Genomic DNA, 20,435 nt, shown 5'->3' on the forward strand with positions numbered 1-20,435 from the left:
TTACATATATGTATCATTTATTAATTTTTAAAGTATTATACATGTATATAAACTATTCACGGTGTTTGGTATATGCGTTAATAAGTCTCTTAAATGATATTCCAAAAATAAATTGTTATAGCCTTGAAGGCGTCTACGGTCCACAATCATTTCGCTTGGGTTGCTGGACTATTGGGATGGGTTTCTTTTTTCCACGATTATCAAGTGTTCAAAATTATAATTACTTAAAGTGTGTGTGTGTGTGTGTGTGTGTGTGTGTGTGTGTGTGTGTGTGTGTGTATCTATATCTATCTATCTATCTATCTACATATATATATATATATATATATATATATATATATATATATATATATGCGACACGAAGAACTGAATTGTACTTCCTCAGGACGATAGAATATTTACATAGAAAAGAATATAAAATGCAAACTAAACTACACAAAAACATCTACATATTGAACCTATCGAGTTTAATATGGGGCAAGTCTGTTCTGATCGAAAGTTACAACTGAACTGAACTAATCAGTCTTGTGCTAGATAAAATGGCTCCAAATTATGCCAACATTTTTATGTGGAGAATTGAACGTAACCTACTCATGCGGGCATCAATAAAGCCTCTGAGTTGGTTGCGATTCATTGACGACATTGAGATGAAATGGGTAAAAAGTCGAGGAGACCTTGAGAACTTCATTGAACTAGCAAATGCATTTCATGCTTCTAGCAAGTTCACTGTCGATATATCCGCATCCAGTAACACCTTTCTAGACACTAAGTCCACGATTGTTAACGGAATTGTCGAGTTCAGTCTCAACACCAAACCCATGGACTGTATCCAAGTTTTTAAAGGCTGTGTCTGTTAAGAGATCAAATGTTAAAAAAATTGTACATCATTTATTCCTTTTTACTTTGAATCTATACTGTTGAACGACAAATGTTCCAAGTGTTTTATGATATAATAAATAGTAATCATCTCATACCCAAATCAATTTAAAAATGGACACTGACTTATCTATACATTTATAAAGCGACATTTTAGTCAAAGAGTTGTTTAAAGTTTGTTTTTTTTTAAAAAAAACATTGATACCCAAGTTCAGTGGTTGCAGTACCAAATTCTTTGCAACCTTTTTCTTACGAAATATTACCTTACGAAAATCAGTATAATTTCAGATGACTGTTATTCATTTTGTGACGAGACACAAGGGTGGATCCAGTAATTTTTATTTTTGGATATCTTTTTTTTTTCTTCAAAATTTTTTGACAAAAGGGGTGGTGGTGGTTTCCAACTTTCAGACCCCCCCCCCCCCCTTAGATCCGCCACTGAGACATATGAAACGATACAAGTACTGTCTATATCAAAATAGCTGAATGATGCCAATTTCTACAACTACCGAGTCTGGAAATATCGGTACTTCTGAGACATGCACTTAGAATGAGGGAGGGGGGACTGGTCCCCATTTTAACAACCATAATTTTCGATTATTTATATATACAAATAAAGATATATTTCGTGACACAACCACCAAGCCCCCATCTGACTTTTTATGGCGGCATAATTGAATGGTACGAATGCAATTTATGAAGTGAATTCATGTGTTCTCCCCATGATTCAAATAATAAGTTTGGGATATGCTACTGTCCTACCCCCCCCCCCCCCCCCCCCCCCCCCCCCCCCCCCCCCCGGCGTTGGCACGATAAAGAATCCTCACTGCTACGGCCCTGGGTTATGCATATGTCTAAATTTGCGGTACTTCACCTAAATATGTTGGTGTCTCAAGATGAGTGAAAACTTCTCGACAAGTCGTGAAAACAATCAATCAATCACCACCACCATCACCACCCTCCTGAATTCTAAAAGGTGTGAAAAAAAAACATATATTGAGGTATAAATCGTATGTCATTACTTAACCTTAACCCATGCATTTTAAATTTTATCAGATTTTGAATATTAGTCAAACGAACATGTTAATTTATATATATATATATATCAACAGGGGATGCTTACTCCTCCTAGGCACCTGATCCCACCTCTGGTGTGTCCAGGGGTCCGTGTTTGCCCAACTATCTATTTTGTATTGCTTGTAGGAGTTATGAGATTGATCACTGTTCGTTATCTTCACCTTGCATATATATATATATATATATATATATATATATATATATATATATATATTCTTGCCAAGAATCTTAGACAAAATAGTGTGAAGGCATCTTCTCTTACTACCCCCCCCCCCCCCCCCCCCTGAAAAACGGTGCTACGTGCCTGTTTTCCTCTCTTACGTAAATACGTATTACATCCCTCTGTCACACACCAATGAGACTGGTTCCTAAATTCGGTATCAAAACCAGAGAGTAAAATGAAGGAACGAAATCGTCTGATTGTTAGCTATTTAACTGGAAGAAAGCATGCCTTAAAAATTGCCAAATCACATGACGTAGGTCGATTCTAAAACACAAAATACGCACGGAATGGAAGAACTCGAAAATCCCCTATTTAGGGAGAATTACATTGCAATACTACTTTTCAATGATGTGAAAACATTTGATAATCTCAGTTTTATTTTTGGAGTCCATGGTTATATTTCATTACAAAAAATCGAGGGGGTATATTTTGCTTTTATCCGGCCGCGACAGATACAAGTAGTTAAAACAGGTAACGACAGTTTAATCGCCAAGCGCTCGGCATCAGGTGTGAACGTCATGGGTCCTCGGGGATTACCTTAAAAACGGATGTCTCGTGTCACAACAAGTAGGGCACGCTAAAAATCCCTCACTGCTCAATAATCCGTAAGCGACGAGTATACATGTAGGCCTAGATTTAAGCACTTCACCGGTATTGTTGACGTCTCCATATGAGTGTAAAATTCAATCAAATTTACAAATGTTCTGTGCATCATTTCTGCATTATTATTCTGATAAATTTGCTATATTATCTGCGTATAATACATGCCGTGCTTTTTCACTTCACTTCCCATAAACTGTGACTTTTGAAAGTATCATGTATTTTCGAAACACATACAATTCAATGATACGCTATTATGTAATGTTTATAACGATCGCATACTGTGCGTTTCGTAAAGTTATACGTGTAGACTATTGGCAAATATTTCATTCATGGTTTTCACTTTCACTTTTGTATGCATTACACGAAGTATAACACATTAAGGAAAAGCACATCGTGTATTGTTACACAGAGTCATTTTTATTACCACAGCGTGGCGAACGTATATTTCATAGGGTAAATGAGTAAGTGACACAAAGTACGAAAAACAAACGGTTTCTGCATTATTTTCTTTTTCAAAATTCATATTGATTACAGATAAAACCAACACCAGTTTTGTTTTCTTTTTAATTTGCGACCACATTTTTAACAAATGAATATAATATGGAATTGGCTGTTGTATGTAAAACTTATACGGTATCAATTTTGATGCACCAGATGCGCATTTCGACAAATAATGTCTCTTCAGTGATGCTAAACCGTATGTAACAGGTTCGAATTTCAAAAACAGAAAGTCATAATGCAATTTAAAGTAACATTCTCTGTTAACTGTTCCATGTTTGGCGCGTATTTGTAATGCTATAGATGAAAATCACGTCACTTTTCTTGTAGTGGGGTTTAGCCGATATCAAAGTAATCTTAATTTATATGATTCACGCACGAAAGACAGACGATAGAAATTCCGTAGATTTAGCAGCCAAATACCGCCAATACCGTACCTTCTTCTTTATAACAGCAATTTGATATGTCTCATTCAAATTGAATATCTGCGAGTGTGCTTTTTCAGTTCCGTGACCAGGTCTGTTCTTTCAGATTGTCGTAAACATTCTAGTAGGGATACACATTTTCTATTGCCAACAAAATCTAATTTCATATCTGGGAAAAAATCCTTCCACCTGAAATTTCTCTCTTGGGTTTCTATGCCGTTTTGTAAAAGAATTCGAAATTTTTCTCGAGTTTGGACACATTCTTCTGTACATGCTATGATGTAGAGCAGACTCATTTTGTCATCATAATCAGATCCATCAGTTACTTCTCCATACACACTTACATGTTGGTTTGCATTCAGACCTATTTGTAAAAGATGACTTAATTTGTCACTGTTTTCTGACTTGATGATTTTCCACAGACTGTAAAATTCCTCTTTAGAGTATGTCCGAATTTTGATGATTATTGGGACATCTCTTGCGTCCAGTGCAACTTGGACATGCTGAAGGTTAACAAGAATGCTGAACAAAAGACGATTTCCTTGACAGCTACTGCGTCCATTCTCATATTTCAAAAGTACCTTTGTAACATCCGTGTTACCCATCCATAGTGAGTAATGCAACGGTATAGATCCCCCGATATCAACTAAACTACAATTTGGATTTTTCTTTAACAGCAATTCTAAAACGATTGGTACGCCAAGGCGACAAGCGGCATGTACTGGTGTTTGCCCATATATATTTTGTAGGTTAATGTCAATATCTCTGCCTATGATCATTTGCACAATTGATTGATTCCCTTCCTTAATACCCATATCTAAGATATTCTGCGCCATGTTCTTGCTCATATATATAGATGGACAGTTTTCTAGAAGCATTGCAATAATTTTCTGGTCATGATTTTCGTACGCAACATGTAGAGGAGTTTTTCTTTCATAATCTCTTCTGTTGCAATCAGCCCCATTACTAATGAGTAACATTACAGCATTTGAATGACCCATCCTGCACGCCAAATGCAAAGAGGTTTGTGAATATCGATCTTTGACATTCACATCCGCACCATGTTCAATCAACATTTCCACAACACAATAATGACCAGTTTTACTTGCCATATGAATAGGATATTTATGATCTTTCATTTCTGGTATGTTAACATCTGCATGATTGGTCAATAAAAGCTCAACAACATATTTATGACCATATCGGGAAGCTTCAAAGATAGGTGTTCTTCCTTGGTTATCTTTCAGGTTAATATTGATTTCTTCTAGTAAACGTTTGACAATACCTGAATGTCCATTTCTACATGCTTCATGGAGCGGGGACACCCCCTCTAATGTCGTTATAGAGCAATTGCCATTGTGTTTTAATAAAGTCTCTAAAACGTCATCTTGACCAAACCGAGATGCAGTTAATATGGGGGATCTCGAATGATTGTCACTTTTGTTGCAATCTGCCCCATATTTCAGGAGTATCTCGGCAACGAAGTTGTTGCCCACTGTAGCCGCTATTAGCAAAGGACTGTCATTGTTTCCATCGAAGTGGTTCACGTTCACCTTAGCTTGTAAAAGTGTTTCAATAACGTCAAGATGTCCATATTCACATGCTGCTGTTAACGGTGTTCTTAAAGAGTAATGCATATTCCTGCAACTGTTTGGAACATGTTCCATGACAGTGCGAACTAGGTTTTTATTTCCACTGTAACATGCAAGAACCAACATTCTTGTCTGTTCCTCAGCATCGTTTGTCAGCAGATCTAATGACATACATTTTGAAGCTAAGATATCAAATAATTTCTGCATAATACGATGATGTCCATAATTTAGTACCCAATTCACTGGACGTATTGGGGTCATTTTAAGAACCTTTTGTCTTTCCATTTCTCTCCAGTGGTGGCGATCAGTTTCTACTTTCCATATGTTACGACTCCTTTCAAGAATATCTTTGCAAGAATTCGAAGGTGTCCTTTTAAAAAATACCATCAAATCATCATTCGGAAGATTGTCAATGGTTTCCAGGAACGCTGTGCAAAATCTTTCATGATGCAAAGATTCATTCATAAAAACATCATAGAGTACGAGTGCTTTGATATCTCGAAAAAGCCTTGCAGCTAATACTGGATAGAATTTATCTTTCAGGAACACTTTTAATTCAGCTCGGGCCTTGCTCTCGTATAGTGTAACGTTATTTGCAACATAACTGCTGCTCTGATACAGAACAATCTGATCAGGAAACATTCTGCCATAGTGGTACGCAACCACTTCCCATAGTGAATCATGCATGAATGAAAACACATTGCCACTTTTTGTAATATAAGTTCCTTCCATTGCATCAAGAGCATCTGAAAATTCCCAACTTGAAAAACTTTTAATTTTGCACTTCTTGCATATTTCGTTTCTCATTATTTCGTACTCTTTGTTGTCGAGAACATTTTCCAATAATTCATTCCTTTGCAGCATACATAAAACTAAAGCAGCATATTTTACTCTACAGTGGGGAATCGATTGCATTGATGGAATTTCAAGAACATTTTCTTCGGAAACCATTAAACTATCAATTTCTTTCAACAAACATTCATGAGAATTAGTGAACAATTTTGTGCCATATTTTCGAAATTTTTCGTCTTTTGAAAAGAGTCTGCACATAAATGGAAACATTGGAAGATTTTTGCCTAATGGCAAAGTTTCTCTGTATGCAGTACTCTCCACACCTTCCACAAAACAATGACTCGCGAATATTTTTCTTCTTTCGTCATCATTCATTTCATATGATTTGTCACTAATGTCACACACGGCTTCATATTTAGCAAGCCTGGGGTACATATCTGATAACTCGTTATACACCAATTTTCGGCATGTGGAAACTATTTTAAGATCATTTCTTTTTGATGTAAAATGATGAAAAATGTTATCAAGTTCGTTTTTATGTGTAGATTGATGTACACCAAAAATGCCAAAAATGTCATCGGATACAAAGATTTGTTTCATTCCTGATTTTCTGTATGTAAAAATCTCCTCAGACTTGGTAAAGGGGATAACTTCATAATTTTTTTGCTCAAACTGCAGCGCAATGTGTCTTGCGATAGCAGATTTTCCTTCGCCTGGTCGTCCGATAATGAAGATCAGTGTATACTGATCAACAATATCTATTATTTTTAAGTACGCCTGTGTCTGAATAAATGGCTTATCTTCTGTCTTCCATCTGGAAAGAATCTCTAGGTGAAGATCTGAAAGATATTGAAATGAAATAAATTGCTACAAAAATACCATTCCAAATAGAGGAAATGAATTGAAGCAGTTTTGACTTGAATTGTACATACTATCTATTTAGATGTATTGCGTCAACGAAAATAAAGTTCGGGGAGGTACAACCCATGAAAATTCCCCAAAAAGTCAAAATGTCACCTTAGTAGACCAAGCTATGATTACATAAAGTAGCATTATTTTTTTAGGCTTGGACTCTGTTATCTTACACGAGTCAACTACCTTGCATAAAGAAGTATGTGTGAGGAATTATATACTAACAGCCTGCAAAATGCCTACAAAATATGTGTGCTGTGGCCTGTGATCATTATTACTTGCATCTGTCTTCCTTTTACCTTTAATGTTTGGCGGGATTCGGTCGCTTTGCTTCAGTTGAATGTTCTTTATTTCTCTTTGCTGCCTTTGAAGCATTTTCTCTTGATACAGTAAGTGATGCAATATCTCTTTGTTTTTGTCGTCTAAAGCAGCACATTTCTGGGCGTCTATTTCACTATTCAGTCGACCACCAGATAAACGGGATCCGGCCTGTAAACAAAACACATGCCAACTAATACCAATACACCAGGTTTATCTTGTTCAAACGTATCATTCACCCAGGAAAACTTATCCAAAGAACGTATAGCTATCGCTCTATACATTGGAGAATTTGAGCAGTAACAGGGGCACATCATTTAATGCATTAGGACATTTTGACTACCAGCTCTTGAGCCCTAAAGTTGTTGCCAAATTGATGATTGCTAACTCCAAATTCGCTGTATTATCCAAACTAATTAATTATAAAAACAATATGATATATTTAAATGAATTAATGCAATTGTTACCGTTAGTGGTTGACTTTGTGTGTCAGTATATATAAAAGCAAATGCATTCATTTTCATTTTCAATCACACAAAAAAAGACTTGGAAATGCAACCAATGAATTCGTAAATATTGGTCAGTTTATATGCAGATCTGTAGCTCTATAAGGAAACATAAAGATCGGGCCCTAACGGTTACCTGAATAAAACAACCCTACAATGTACACATAGCGTTGCGAGTATGTATTTTCAAACACTGATAGCAGTTTTGTATTTCTCGATCATATGAGATGGACAAAAATTTGTAACGTTTTATACCAGTTTCGTTGATTCGGCAAACGATAATGTAACTCGTAAAGGGGTACAACCTTATGTTTGGTCATAAGCACGTCTATATCAACTATTACCGGTAGATGTTTCTCTATCATATATTGATGATCGTAGATGGGTATTTCAAAGATGTGTACCAGAAATTTGTTTTCGGCTAGTAGATATGGACATGACACATTGTCTGGTCATAATTCATCCCCATGAGTAGTGTAAGTTTTTGATATTCATCTACTATAAAAGTAATTCCCACACAAATATTATGACTTGTTTTATCGAAGGTTATAAGAGAGTTGTAGGTTAAGCAATCATTTTTACCTTTATTAATGCCAAAGACATCGACCTCGCCAATGGCAAAATGTCATATGAAAAGGTGTAAATAACAAACATCGATCAATCCCATAACTCATATAAGGAATGCAAAATTCCATGTTATGCAAAAGAGGACCCCTGGATATACCAGAAGTCGGATGAGGGAGGAGTAAGCATTCTCTAGCGACTAGTCACAAAATGGAGTAACCCATAGTCAAAAGCAGTGGTAGCAGGTGCCTAGGAGGATGTATAGATCTACTCATTAGCAACGTATGTGCGAAATCTGAAGCAATGTTTATCTATTATAAAATTTCGAGGGTCATTAAAATACGTAGACTTTTGCTATAACTTTTTTTTCTGAACGTCATATTGCATCTAAAGTTGGTAGACGTAATCAGACAATAAATAATTTCAATTATATTGAAGAAAACTCAAAATATGTTACGACATATCAAAACATATTTCAAAAATTAAAACCGAAAAACGAGTTCACGGCGCATGGTAAAGGTTTGTTATTTACAAAAATGCATCATATTTTATATGTGTCATTACAGAAGACAGGTAGTTCTCTTTCGTGATGGTAAAAAATCCATGACGTCGCGGGAAATCAAGGAGCAGCGAATTACCATAAAAGTTTGTGTCGCACTCCGGAAATCGTCAATATAAACTGTTGAATTGCTGGAAGAAGCGGATGATATGTCAAAAGTGAATAGTGCTTCGGTGTAAAAATGACATAAACTATTTTCTTGTAGTAGGGACTCTATATCGGATGACGGTTGTCCTGGTAGTAAAACGAATTATTTGTGAAGAACTTGTCAAAATGATAAGTAATGCTATGGGAAATGATGGCGGTCTCAATGTCGCGGAATTAACAAATATATTTTATGTTAGTTCTGGCACCGTCTTCATTATTCTTACTGAACATTTGGAAATGAGAAAAGTTGCAGCCCGCTAGATACAATGACGATAAAGCTAGAGGGCACCACAGGCTGTGTGTGAAATGTAGAGGAGACTATTTTGAGAAACTGTAAAACGGGACGCTGTGACGTTGTGTTTTTGACTTGACGATGTTCCGCAGCGAAAGACATACTACTTTTAAAATCAAATATCACGGATACTAAATGATCAAATAGAATGAAACATAGCAGGTCAATAAAATATATGATTTTAAATCCCATAATGTGTTGAATTTTATATTTCAATATACATACATACGAGAGAGAATTTATCCACGTATTTTTTATGACCCTCGTATGTAGAGGACAAAGAATTATTTTGTTTACTTGTACACAAATTTTGGCTAAAGTATTGGTTCAGAGTCACTACACACCATCTGGTCAGAAGCAAGTTGGAGCTTCTATTGGCTCTGTATTACGAGGATGTGGCCTATATGCAAAGTAGGATGTGGAAAATATAATACGGACACATACATCGTTTGCTTGTTGTTTGCTTATGAGTAAAGGAGTATACCTTTGAAGATTTAATACATATGACATAGTATATATTGCCCAATCGAGTTGCCCAACTTTTGTTTTTCCCTGGAACCAGAAATATTATATTTAAAGCAAAGTTTTCCCACTCATTCCATAAGATTATGTTTATCATTTCACCAATAAGTTGACTTATTTGGTGTTCAGGATATAAAGCAGAGCTCCGTCTTACATTAAAGAATCTAACCCAGGTACCATGGATTTCACTAATTTGGAAGAAGCCTCTCTTTTCATTATTACATTGTACTCAGATTGGTTGTTAGGTGTCCAAGTCTATAAAAATAATTCATATTCACTATATGTGCAATAGAACCCTGTTCCAGTACCACAGAAACCATGACTTTAAGGTCAGAGATTTCTCAATTTGGGAAAGAACTGTGATCAGCCACAATAAAAAAAAAACTAGGAGCAGAACAAACATGTAAGCTTAAAGTACGTAAAATACTTACCTTACTCTTAAAGCCTCCCCCAGAGAGCTACAACTCTGTAACTACGGTACTCATGTGCGAATATAGAATTGTATCTAGCATAAAGATTATGTCACATATATAAAAAAAAAAAAAAAAACCACAATACATTGTAGTTTCTTTGTTTCTAGTTTGTTTCTAGTTTCTCAGATGAAAGGTGAAGATAACGAACAGTGATCAATCTCACAACTCATAAAAGGAATATGAAATAGAGAGTTGGGCAAACACGGACCCCTGGTTATACCAGAAGTGGGATCTAGCTTTTTTTTTTAATTAGACTATAGAATGTGTCTATTGATAATAAAACTTGCATACTTTCATCTGATGTGTATTTCATTACGAGGTAGATATATTTTTTTCATTTTCATCGTAAGATTTTATTTGGGAAAAGAGTCTCTGGAATTTAGCATTTTGATACTGAAAATACATAAGAATAATTACAAATACAGTGATTCCCCGCTATATTGCCCCCCTTAAAATGCCACCCCCGCATATCGCCAAAAAAGTTCAGAGTCCCGTTTTCCTTGCTATGTAAAACCCCGTTATAACGCCATCCCCCGCATACCGCCATCCGCCAACCTATTTACAGGTACGATTTGGTCAATTACCGTTATAATCACCCCCTCTAATTATCGCTAAAGAGCGGCAGGAAAATTTCAGTGAGTAGGCTTAATCAATTTTCCGCCGTTAGTCCTCCAGGTATCAAAGTTTGGAGCAGATAATAAGTTACGTAAACGATAATCATATGCATCTGAGTACAACTATGCAGTATTTTTTTTTTAAATCTAAGTATGGCGGACACACCGAAATCTAATAGCACATTGACGTAGTAGATAAAATTTGTTTGATTTCTAATGACAGCTGCACACACACACACCCTCCCCCGATATAATGCCACCCCCGTTATAATGCCAAAATTGCCGAGGTACAAATGTTGGCGTTATAAGGGGTGGGGGTGGGGGTCACTGTATCTATTTTGACCATTACCATTTTTATTTGGATCCCGACCCCCTACTCTATCATCATATCATTAATGTAATTATAATTACATATTTCAATTCGTCCCACATATCGTGGAATTCTTTGTTTGATAAGGTGGCATTGGTATTGTGTGCCAATGCATTCCGATGAAATCGTATCCTGACTAAATCAGCTCCCTCACTCGTGTCAGCTTGTTTTGGCATCTTATTCCACGTTGTGACAGGTTCTTTAATGTTCGTGAAATTTCTCAGAAGAGCCATTAAAAGGGTCAAGTCGAAGTTCTCAGATTTGGCCATGGTACAACCTGTAAAATATGTAGAATGAAATCACATATAGTCTCATGTGATCTGATAAAATGGACCCGAGGCACTAGAAACACGTGCTTCTATAGCTATAAATATATTAGCAAAGATATTCAACCATGCCAAAAGACTAATATAGATTTGTAGATATATCTAGAGGATCAAACTAAGACAAGCATACTAACCCAGGGAGGGATAATGTGGAGCCTAAGTTTCATTAGATATCATCCAAAGGTCTCCATACTTCTCCCCTAGAGATATCAGGTGGATGTAACAGCATAAATATATACCATCACAATAGCTCAGTACAGCGCTCATTCTGTGCGCAGGATGCTAAATGTTCGATTCTAATATTCTCATTCTGGTACTAGTATTTTCTATCGTCAAATCCCAATATGTATGTAGCAATACTCCATTGTCGCTTGCATATGGTGTTATATCACTTAAATGACTTGATACACCAAATCTTGTTTTGCGTATGATCATTTTTTGTTAAAAATCGAGGCACGCTACCGACAAACACGTTCATGGTGCAGAGGTTTCAACAGTCTTGTTTAAAGTTATCATTGTGGAAATAGGTTCAAATGCTTTCTGCTATGTAAAAGGCAAAGATAACGAACAGTGATCAATCTCATAACTCCTAGAATCAATACAAAATTGATAGTTGGGGAAACACGGACCCCTGGACACACCAAAGGTGAGATCAGGTGCCTTGGAGAAGTCGACCGGTCACACCAACCGTGAACATCCTGATCAGATGAACGGAGTTCTCCGTAGTCAAAATCAGTATGAAACATGTCAGACAGCATTTGAACCAATGATATGTTGTATTGACGAACTAGATCGTTATAACGACCATAGAATTTGCGAAATGCTGACTTCGACAGTCTCTGTTGAAAACCCTGTACCATCAACTTGTTTGTCAGTAGCTTGCCTCGATTTAAAACTGATTATACGCAGAACAAACTCTTGCGTATCGAAACAGTTGAGAGATATAAACACCATATGCAGGTGATAATGGAATATGCTTGTTTCATACCGATTGTTATCTCGTTCTTGACACACTGATTTTGACTACGGATAACCCCGTTTACCTTACCAGGATATGGGGCTCACGGGGAGTGTGACCGATCGACAGGGATGTTTACTGTTCCTAGGCACCTGCTCCCAACTCTGATAGATCAAGGGTTCCGTGATTGCCAAACTGTCTACTTTGTTTTGCTTATAGGAGTTATGAGATTGATCACTGTTCGATATCTTCACCTTTCATTGATGTATTCCATGTATTTATGACTGATTGTGTGTGATCTAATTTAAAGCATTTTTGAATTGACTGAAAAAATTACTTTATATCTGATGCAAAAAGTATTTTAGGATCCTATAACCTTAAAGTAGATTACACTATGTATACTAATAACATAATATAAACAAGCCAATTAAAGGCAACAACTATTTGTCATTTTAATTACACAATTCACTAAATTATTCACTATTATTATTCGGTATCGTAGATGTCCATGTAAATTTAGAATTTGTTTACCTGCCTACGCTATGTATCAGCCTAATTTGCAAAAAATATCAAAACCATCGGTTGCTCCTGTCTTCAATTAATCGCCATTGAAGGAAATAACATGATTTTGATAATATCAGTCACAACATGCTGTGCAGGAAGTGTGCGGAAATCTGGGACAGGAACAGATTAACCCGGAAGATATTGGACCAGCTGGTGTTGATTTCAATGATAATAGGGCGAGTGACTGTAATTTATAGAAAGCATCGCCAATGAAAGTAGCGAGCAGACATACATGTACATCATAGACACGTACAATCAACTCCACAAGATCAAATTGAATAAACATTATGGAACATTATCATCTGTAACTGTTTAATAGTGGTAACATTACTATGTATTTTTACGACTGATATAATTTGATCATATCACAGTCATGCTTCAGACGCTCTTGACCAACTGTTGTCATGTGCTATTTCACATTGATTAAGAACCCGGATGTACGTTTTCCCCTATGATCTTTTGACCCAGCATGGCGTTTTTATGTGCAAAACATCTGTTTTATAGCAGATAAATAAACAATCCCATTGACTAATACTGCATGTATTTTTTGCGTTCATTTGAAAAGCTATATTAAAATCAATACAAGTATTACATTTACATTTTGTAGATTGTAAAAGAGGACAATCCGATTTCTTGTTCTCATTTGCAAGAAAGTAAAGAGCCAGTTGAGAAACATATTCAGAAAAAAGATTTTAAACTGTTTGATGCTGGTTTCCACCCAAGGACCAGATCCTGATGAGTTTCTTTTTTAGGAATAGCTAAAGACCAAAATTGATTAGTGTTTAATTTTTGCACCATACATGTATAAGCTGTTGGCATGTTTAACCCATTTTTGTTTTTTATGCTATAGACTATTTATTACACATCATCAGTCTTTTCAAAATATCACGAAATGCTTCACACGCAGTATATAGGAACACATCACAACTTGAAATGATGGAGAACCCTGAACTATATATTTAAACATGAGTAGTAATTACATATTGCTCAGCATAAATAGACATAGACACCCTTTTAAACTGGGTGACGTGTCAGCCAGTATTGTCTCGTTATTGTTTATAAGATTATTATTGTTCATGTAAATGTACATGAAACGTTGTAAAATTGTGACGTTACGTTGCAAAATTGTGACGTCAATAAAAATCTCGCTAAAAAGAATGGGTACTACGAATGTCAATACCTAAAAAAATTGAAAAGATATCGGAGAAAGGATAACACATTTGAAAAATAGATATTCTTGGCTTCTGTCCCCAAGAATAATATCAAGTTCTGACTAAGGGCCATTTTTGGCTATTCGTGGCTCTGGTTCTTTAATTTGTTTAGTACTAGTAATATTATCAATAAAGATAACGAACAGTGATTTCGAAGGATAATTCGATCGACACTAAACATTCTGTAAGAGGTTTTGTCCCTCATAGACTCCACATAGACACCCTTTTAAACTGGGTGACGTATCAGCCAGTATTGTCTCGTTATTGTTTATAAGATTATTATTGTTTGAAAGAAAATATATCGAGTGACAAGTATCATCGGAGACGGACTGTCCACCAGCAGAAATACATGCTCGATGGTTAAATGAAAATGCTTAATTTATGTTTTTATGTCTCGCTATATACTCCAAGGTTAAGTTTTAAACTATGGGGAACCCTGTCGGTCTCATACGTTTAACATAGGGTACCTGAGGAAGGCTAGTACTCTTCCACCACAAAGGATGCACCACACAGAAAGACTTAATTCTCTCGGAAAATAACACGCTTGTAAACAGCCAGAAAGAAGTATGTGAAATTTTTAATGACTTTTTCATAAATGTTGCTAAAAATATTGGGGATGCAGAACAAGTAGATGAAAATCACCCAAGTATACAGGCAATAAAAGCAAATAAAACAGAATTACCACAACAACATCCATTTTCCTTTAAAGCTGTCACTGAAGACTTTGTAACAAAAAGTATAAAGAAAATAAATATTAAAAAAGCCACTGGTATTGATGGAATTTCTCCAAAACTCTTACACATCGCTTTACCAGTTATCAGCAAACCTCTAAGTCAACTAATTAACATGTCCCTATCAACATCAACTTTCCCTAACCAGCTTAAGATAGCACAAGTGACACCATTACACAAGAAGAATAGTTCATTAGAGAAGGGCAACTATAGACCTGTTAGTGTTCTTCCTGCAATCTCAAAAGTTTTTGAAAGAGCAATTGAAAATCAGTTAACAATGTTTTTTTAAAATGTTTTCAATCCTTTTTTGGCAGCTTTTCGGTCAGGTTTTGGATGTCAGTCAACTTTATTAAGAGTAATTGAAGATTGGAAACAAGCATTGGATAAAAACAAGTACACAGCAGCAATTTTAATGGACCTTTCTAAAGCCTTTGACTGCCTTCCTCATGAACTACTTCTTCTTAAACTAAAAGCATATGGTCTCTCAAAAGCAGCACGAGAGATGTTAAGTAGCTATCTCTCATGTAGAAAACAGTGTGTTAAAGTAGGGGAGCACACCAGCATCATGTCAAATATAATCAAAGGTGTGCCACAAGGGTCTATCCTCGGCCCCTTACTCTTTAACATCTTTATCAATGACCTCTTTCACTTTGTAAATAAATGTAATCTCTACAACTATGCAGATGACAATACTTTATCAAAATCAGATAAATCTTTAAATCATGTAATAGCAGCACTTCAAGATGACAGTAGATCTCTGATTAAATGGTTTAAATCAAACAAAATGCAGGCAAATCCAGAAAAATTCCAAGCTATCTCTGTTGGAAACAAAACACACAATGAAAACATAGTTTTTGATTTAGATGGGATAAAAATTTCATGTGATGAAGAAATAAAATTGTTGGGTATTACAATTGATTTTAAACTTTCTTTCAACACACATATTACCAATATTTGTAAAAAGGGAGCAAGGCAATTAAATGTTCTTAAACGAATAGGCAAACATCTTAGCAAATTAGGTAAATTAACCATATATCATTCATTTATTATGTCAAATTTTAGTTATTGCCCGTTGACATGGCACTTCTGCACTGAACAAAACACCCGCAAAATTGAAAAGATTCAGGAAAGAGCTCTGAGGTTTATCTATGGTGACTATAAAAGTACTTACAAAAACCTATTAAAACAATCTAAATTGCCTTCACTAAAAACCAGAAGAATGCGAACAATAGCTTTAGAAACTTTTAAAATTATCAACAAACTGTCCCCACTTTTTTTTACAAGATCTAGTTGTTATAAAAAAACCATTCATACAATTTTAGATATACAAATACAGCGGAAGTACCAAGACCTAGAACAACCAGGTACGGGATTAAATCTTTCAGATATGAGGCAGCAAAGCTCTGGAACTCTTTGCCAAACGAAGCAAGAAATATTACATCATATAATCTATTCTCAAATTATATTCAAAATTGGTGTGGGGAATTAAATTGTAAATGCAGCTCATGCAAATTCCAGCCTCTCCTGCCTAAATCTTAAAGTTTTGATCTAACTTCTAACTATGCTTCTAAGCTTACATGTACAAATTTAACTGTTTTATTTTTACTCCGCTCTGTCTCTTAGGTATGCATATTTATTTATTCTATGTATTTATCCATATTTTCATGTTTGTGTTGCAAACTGTTTTCAGTGATGCATGCTCATCTTAATATAGCTAGTCCCTGTGTATATATATGCATGACTTGTGATGTCTGTATACATGTATGCGTCCTGTTTTATTTCAAATTTCTGTTTTTATGTCTATGCATGCAATAATATATCATTAGTGCTTTGTGGGTTTTTTTTAATGCTATATAGTCGGTTAAAGAGCTCTTAGCTCATGTTTATTGTTTACCTGTATATAATTTCCGACTTTAAATAAAAATTACTTACTTACTTTTTTACTTACCATGTACATATATGTATCACTTATAACGTTTAAAAGCATATGATACATGGTAGCAGTACACAGAAAATTTATGATAAATGTACAGATCTATAATGTGTTTTTATACCGGTTACATACGTACAAGCATGTAGGTCACATACGGTTAATGTATGTGAAGTGTACGTTCAAAATGTTGCTGTTTAATTCAGAGCAATTGCGAATAGTCCTGAGTTTCAAATGTAAAAAAAATTACCGTGTGACGAAAAAAGTAATGGGTAATTTTCCTTATACACTGCTTTGCATGACTTTAATTCTCCTTCTTTGGAATCAAGCTGTTTAATCAGGTTTATTGGAGGATGCCGGGAATCAAAGAAAATCCGTATAGCCCTTGGTATAATGGCGTAGGCTAGGTGGGTGGTACGCAGAAAATTGCTTTCCAATTCTGACAGTGGGGAAGGTGTGGAACCTTTCGATACATTTCCTGCAAAATGATATGTTTCAAAATGCATTGCATGATATTGACTTATAACAATTGTATAAATATTGAGCAGATCACCCTAATTCTTACTTTATTTATAGAGCACAATATGCAATTCCGTAATTCCGGGAGATTTACATCGCAGCACGTATCCTTTTTAAGGATGTTAGAGTATTTTGATCATTTCCGTTTTATCTATTTGGAGTCCAGAATTATTTTTCATAACAAAAAGGAAGTATCTTTTGTTTTTAGCATCGTTTTTCACCGTTAAAGTTCACCGTGAGACATTCTTTCTCGTGCACTCGTTAGTTAATGCCGTTTTCTCAGTTATTTGCCAAAACTCGCCTCTGACGAATTATTGAATAAAGCAGAGTTCAATGTTTTGTGATATTTGAACGAAAATTCAAGTTTTACTCCAAAAATTCAATTTCCCTCAAATTATACCCGGTTTAGTACAGTTTTAACATGTTATTTGTACAAATAAATACCTTTATTTTAAGTAGTGATTAACGTTGTGCCAATTAGTTTGAGGTTTGTACTAAATTTTAACAGATGAACTAGACTACAAAGAAATACATGTCATTTCAAGGTACCGTCTTTCAGGGCAGTACTTAATTGTGATTCGTCATACAAATGATTTCAGACAGGAAATTCAGGAGGGGGGTCGTGTTCAATACCGGGTGTGCTCCGTTGCGTATTAACAATTAAGATTTTCTCTACCATTTACCCCTAAATCCCCTTTATCAAATTATCCATACCAAAAATGCCTGTGGTATAATCAACATTGTTTCATATAGATTGTATTGAACAGGTTTGATATACCTTCATGATATGTCATTGCTTTGAACAAATTGATCCTATCCACCAGCCGATTCATCCCAATGCTTTTGAGGTCTTCGTGGGTTAATTTGGGCAGAAGTTCAAACGTTACTCCATTGGACTTAAAGACTGTCAGAAAATGTGGCAATTCAGCTTTGGTGAGAACTTCCTTCAACTCGTTCTCTTCTTCTGTGGTAGGATTCTCCATCACGGATAACTTTGTTCTATTGCACTCCTCACACAGACTAAACTCTGAAAAACACCGTAAAGCATTCCTCTAATGTTCATGATATACCGAATACACAACATATATATGAAAGAAATGACTGGACTAAAAGCAGGGGAGGGACTGTCGCCATTAAATGTTCAGTTTATGAATAACAAATGATAATGATGCGTGAAAGCACGGTCAGTTTCATATCTAGTTCACAATGTGGTTCTGAAAACATATATACATGTAGCAGTATTCTTCAGATAAAATACAAATTAGTATATAAGGTTAAGTTACATACAAACGCTATATACATATCACATAAAATTGTAAACAAAAACAAATGTATGTTTTCAATTTCCACCTCAATTTCTAGAATTAGCTTATACAAAAGTTTCTAATGTTGGGTTGTTCTTTTTTTAATTCCAGCATATCATTTGTCAACTGTGAACAGTAAATCGTAAAAAAAAAAAAAATATTTCATCTTATTGTGTCTTTGCCTTCTGGATATAATTATATAGATTTACTTTGAATTAATATGGCAGATTTATGACTGTTTTCATATTCTTATGAAGCAGAGTTTATTTAAAACCTTCTACATGAGAGGAAATATTCTCATGCCGTAGCCTTCAACTCGACTAGACTTTAATGGAAAGCGGAAATATTCATATCTGGTGATTAGTCATCCAAAACATTACTTCGTTAAACACCACTCTGTCCCACGCACAAGTACTCTGAAGTTGATATAAAAAATATATACTGCAGTTCCCCATTGACAATACCTTCGTAGTCTTTGGTGATCAGGTCTATCAACACTCTGTTAGAATTCCCATGGGCACGAATTGTGTTCCTTTGTTGGCTGGCTTGTTTTTATATTCATATGAAGCAGAATTTATTTTTAAAAAAAACGTCTACATGAGAAGAAAAAATATCTTGCTGTGGCCACAAATGCGACCTTTAGATATATCGATGACGTCTATTAACAATGATAACTTTCATTCATATATCGATTTGATATATCCCTGTGAACTCGAAATAAAAGACACCACAGAGTCGTCCATTTCTGCTTCATACTTAGATATTTTATTGAAAATTGATATTAACGGCAAACTAACAACGCTTTATATCAAACGGGATGATTGCAGCTTCTTCATCGTCAACTTGTCATATTTATTTGGCAATATTCCATTATTACCTGCACATATTGTTTATATCTCTCGACTGATTTTATACGCAAAAGGTTATATGGAGAAAGTCATTCGTAATCCTTTAAGAGTTATTGTTCTTAGCTTACAAAAAGTGTAAGTTTCTTCTTCCGTATACTGGCCACCTTCGTTTAATGACCAATACTCTGCCAGTTGTATGTCTCTATAGATGTTTAGTTTTATGATGGGGTCAAGGTACCGTTATGAATAGTTCTTAATGCATATCATGTTCTTAAAATAAACTTACTCGTCGTAATTTCTAATACGACTCCCCATTTAGGCAAGGAGTAGGACATTTAATATGACTGTGCTTGGGTAAGAAATATTTTACTTACCTACCTTTTAATCTCTAAGGTGATGTTCCCGGCATGGTTCCGCAGAGATGACCAAATACTTCAGAGTTCTGTACACTAAGACAACTCCCTAAAAGCTATTATGGGATATATCTACTTACAAAATGTGTCAATGTTTAAAATAGTTCCTGGATAATAGGGCTACACAACGTTCCGTGAGATTTAACGAGATTTCGATTCTAGCGATAATCTTGTAAACCAGATGCTCGGCTATTTCCGTACAAGGTACCTAACTAGATTTAGGACACCTTTCGATTCAAGTCTCATTTTACGATAAGTTTGCCATTCA

General features: G+C 35.4%; 1 protein-coding gene across 2 annotated transcripts; it reads right to left on the minus strand.

Moving 5' to 3' along the window:
- Positions 1 to 3,324: 3,324 nt before the first annotated feature.
- LOC125655030 (uncharacterized) lies at positions 3,325 to 20,280 on the minus strand. Of its 2 annotated transcripts, none has more exons than XM_048885146.2 (6): positions 20,133 to 20,280; positions 18,381 to 18,629; positions 17,334 to 17,561; positions 11,405 to 11,640; positions 7,298 to 7,487; positions 3,325 to 6,925 (listed from the first exon to the last, which is right to left on the minus strand). In XM_048885146.2, the coding sequence occupies exons 2-6, from the start codon at positions 18,583 to 18,585 to the stop codon at positions 3,750 to 3,752; spliced, it is 4,035 nt and encodes a 1,344-aa protein (XP_048741103.2). In that variant the 5' UTR covers positions 18,586 to 18,629; positions 20,133 to 20,280; the 3' UTR covers positions 3,325 to 3,749. The 2 variants fall into 2 exon arrangements, with proteins under 2 accessions (XP_048741103.2, XP_048741104.2); XM_048885147.2 differs by having other exon boundaries at positions 20,129 to 20,280.
- Positions 20,281 to 20,435: the final 155 nt, after the last annotated feature.

The sequence above is a fragment of the Ostrea edulis genome, chromosome 7 (assembly GCF_947568905.1).
Source record: "Ostrea edulis chromosome 7, xbOstEdul1.1, whole genome shotgun sequence".
Taxonomy (NCBI): domain Eukaryota; kingdom Metazoa; phylum Mollusca; class Bivalvia; order Ostreida; family Ostreidae; genus Ostrea; species Ostrea edulis.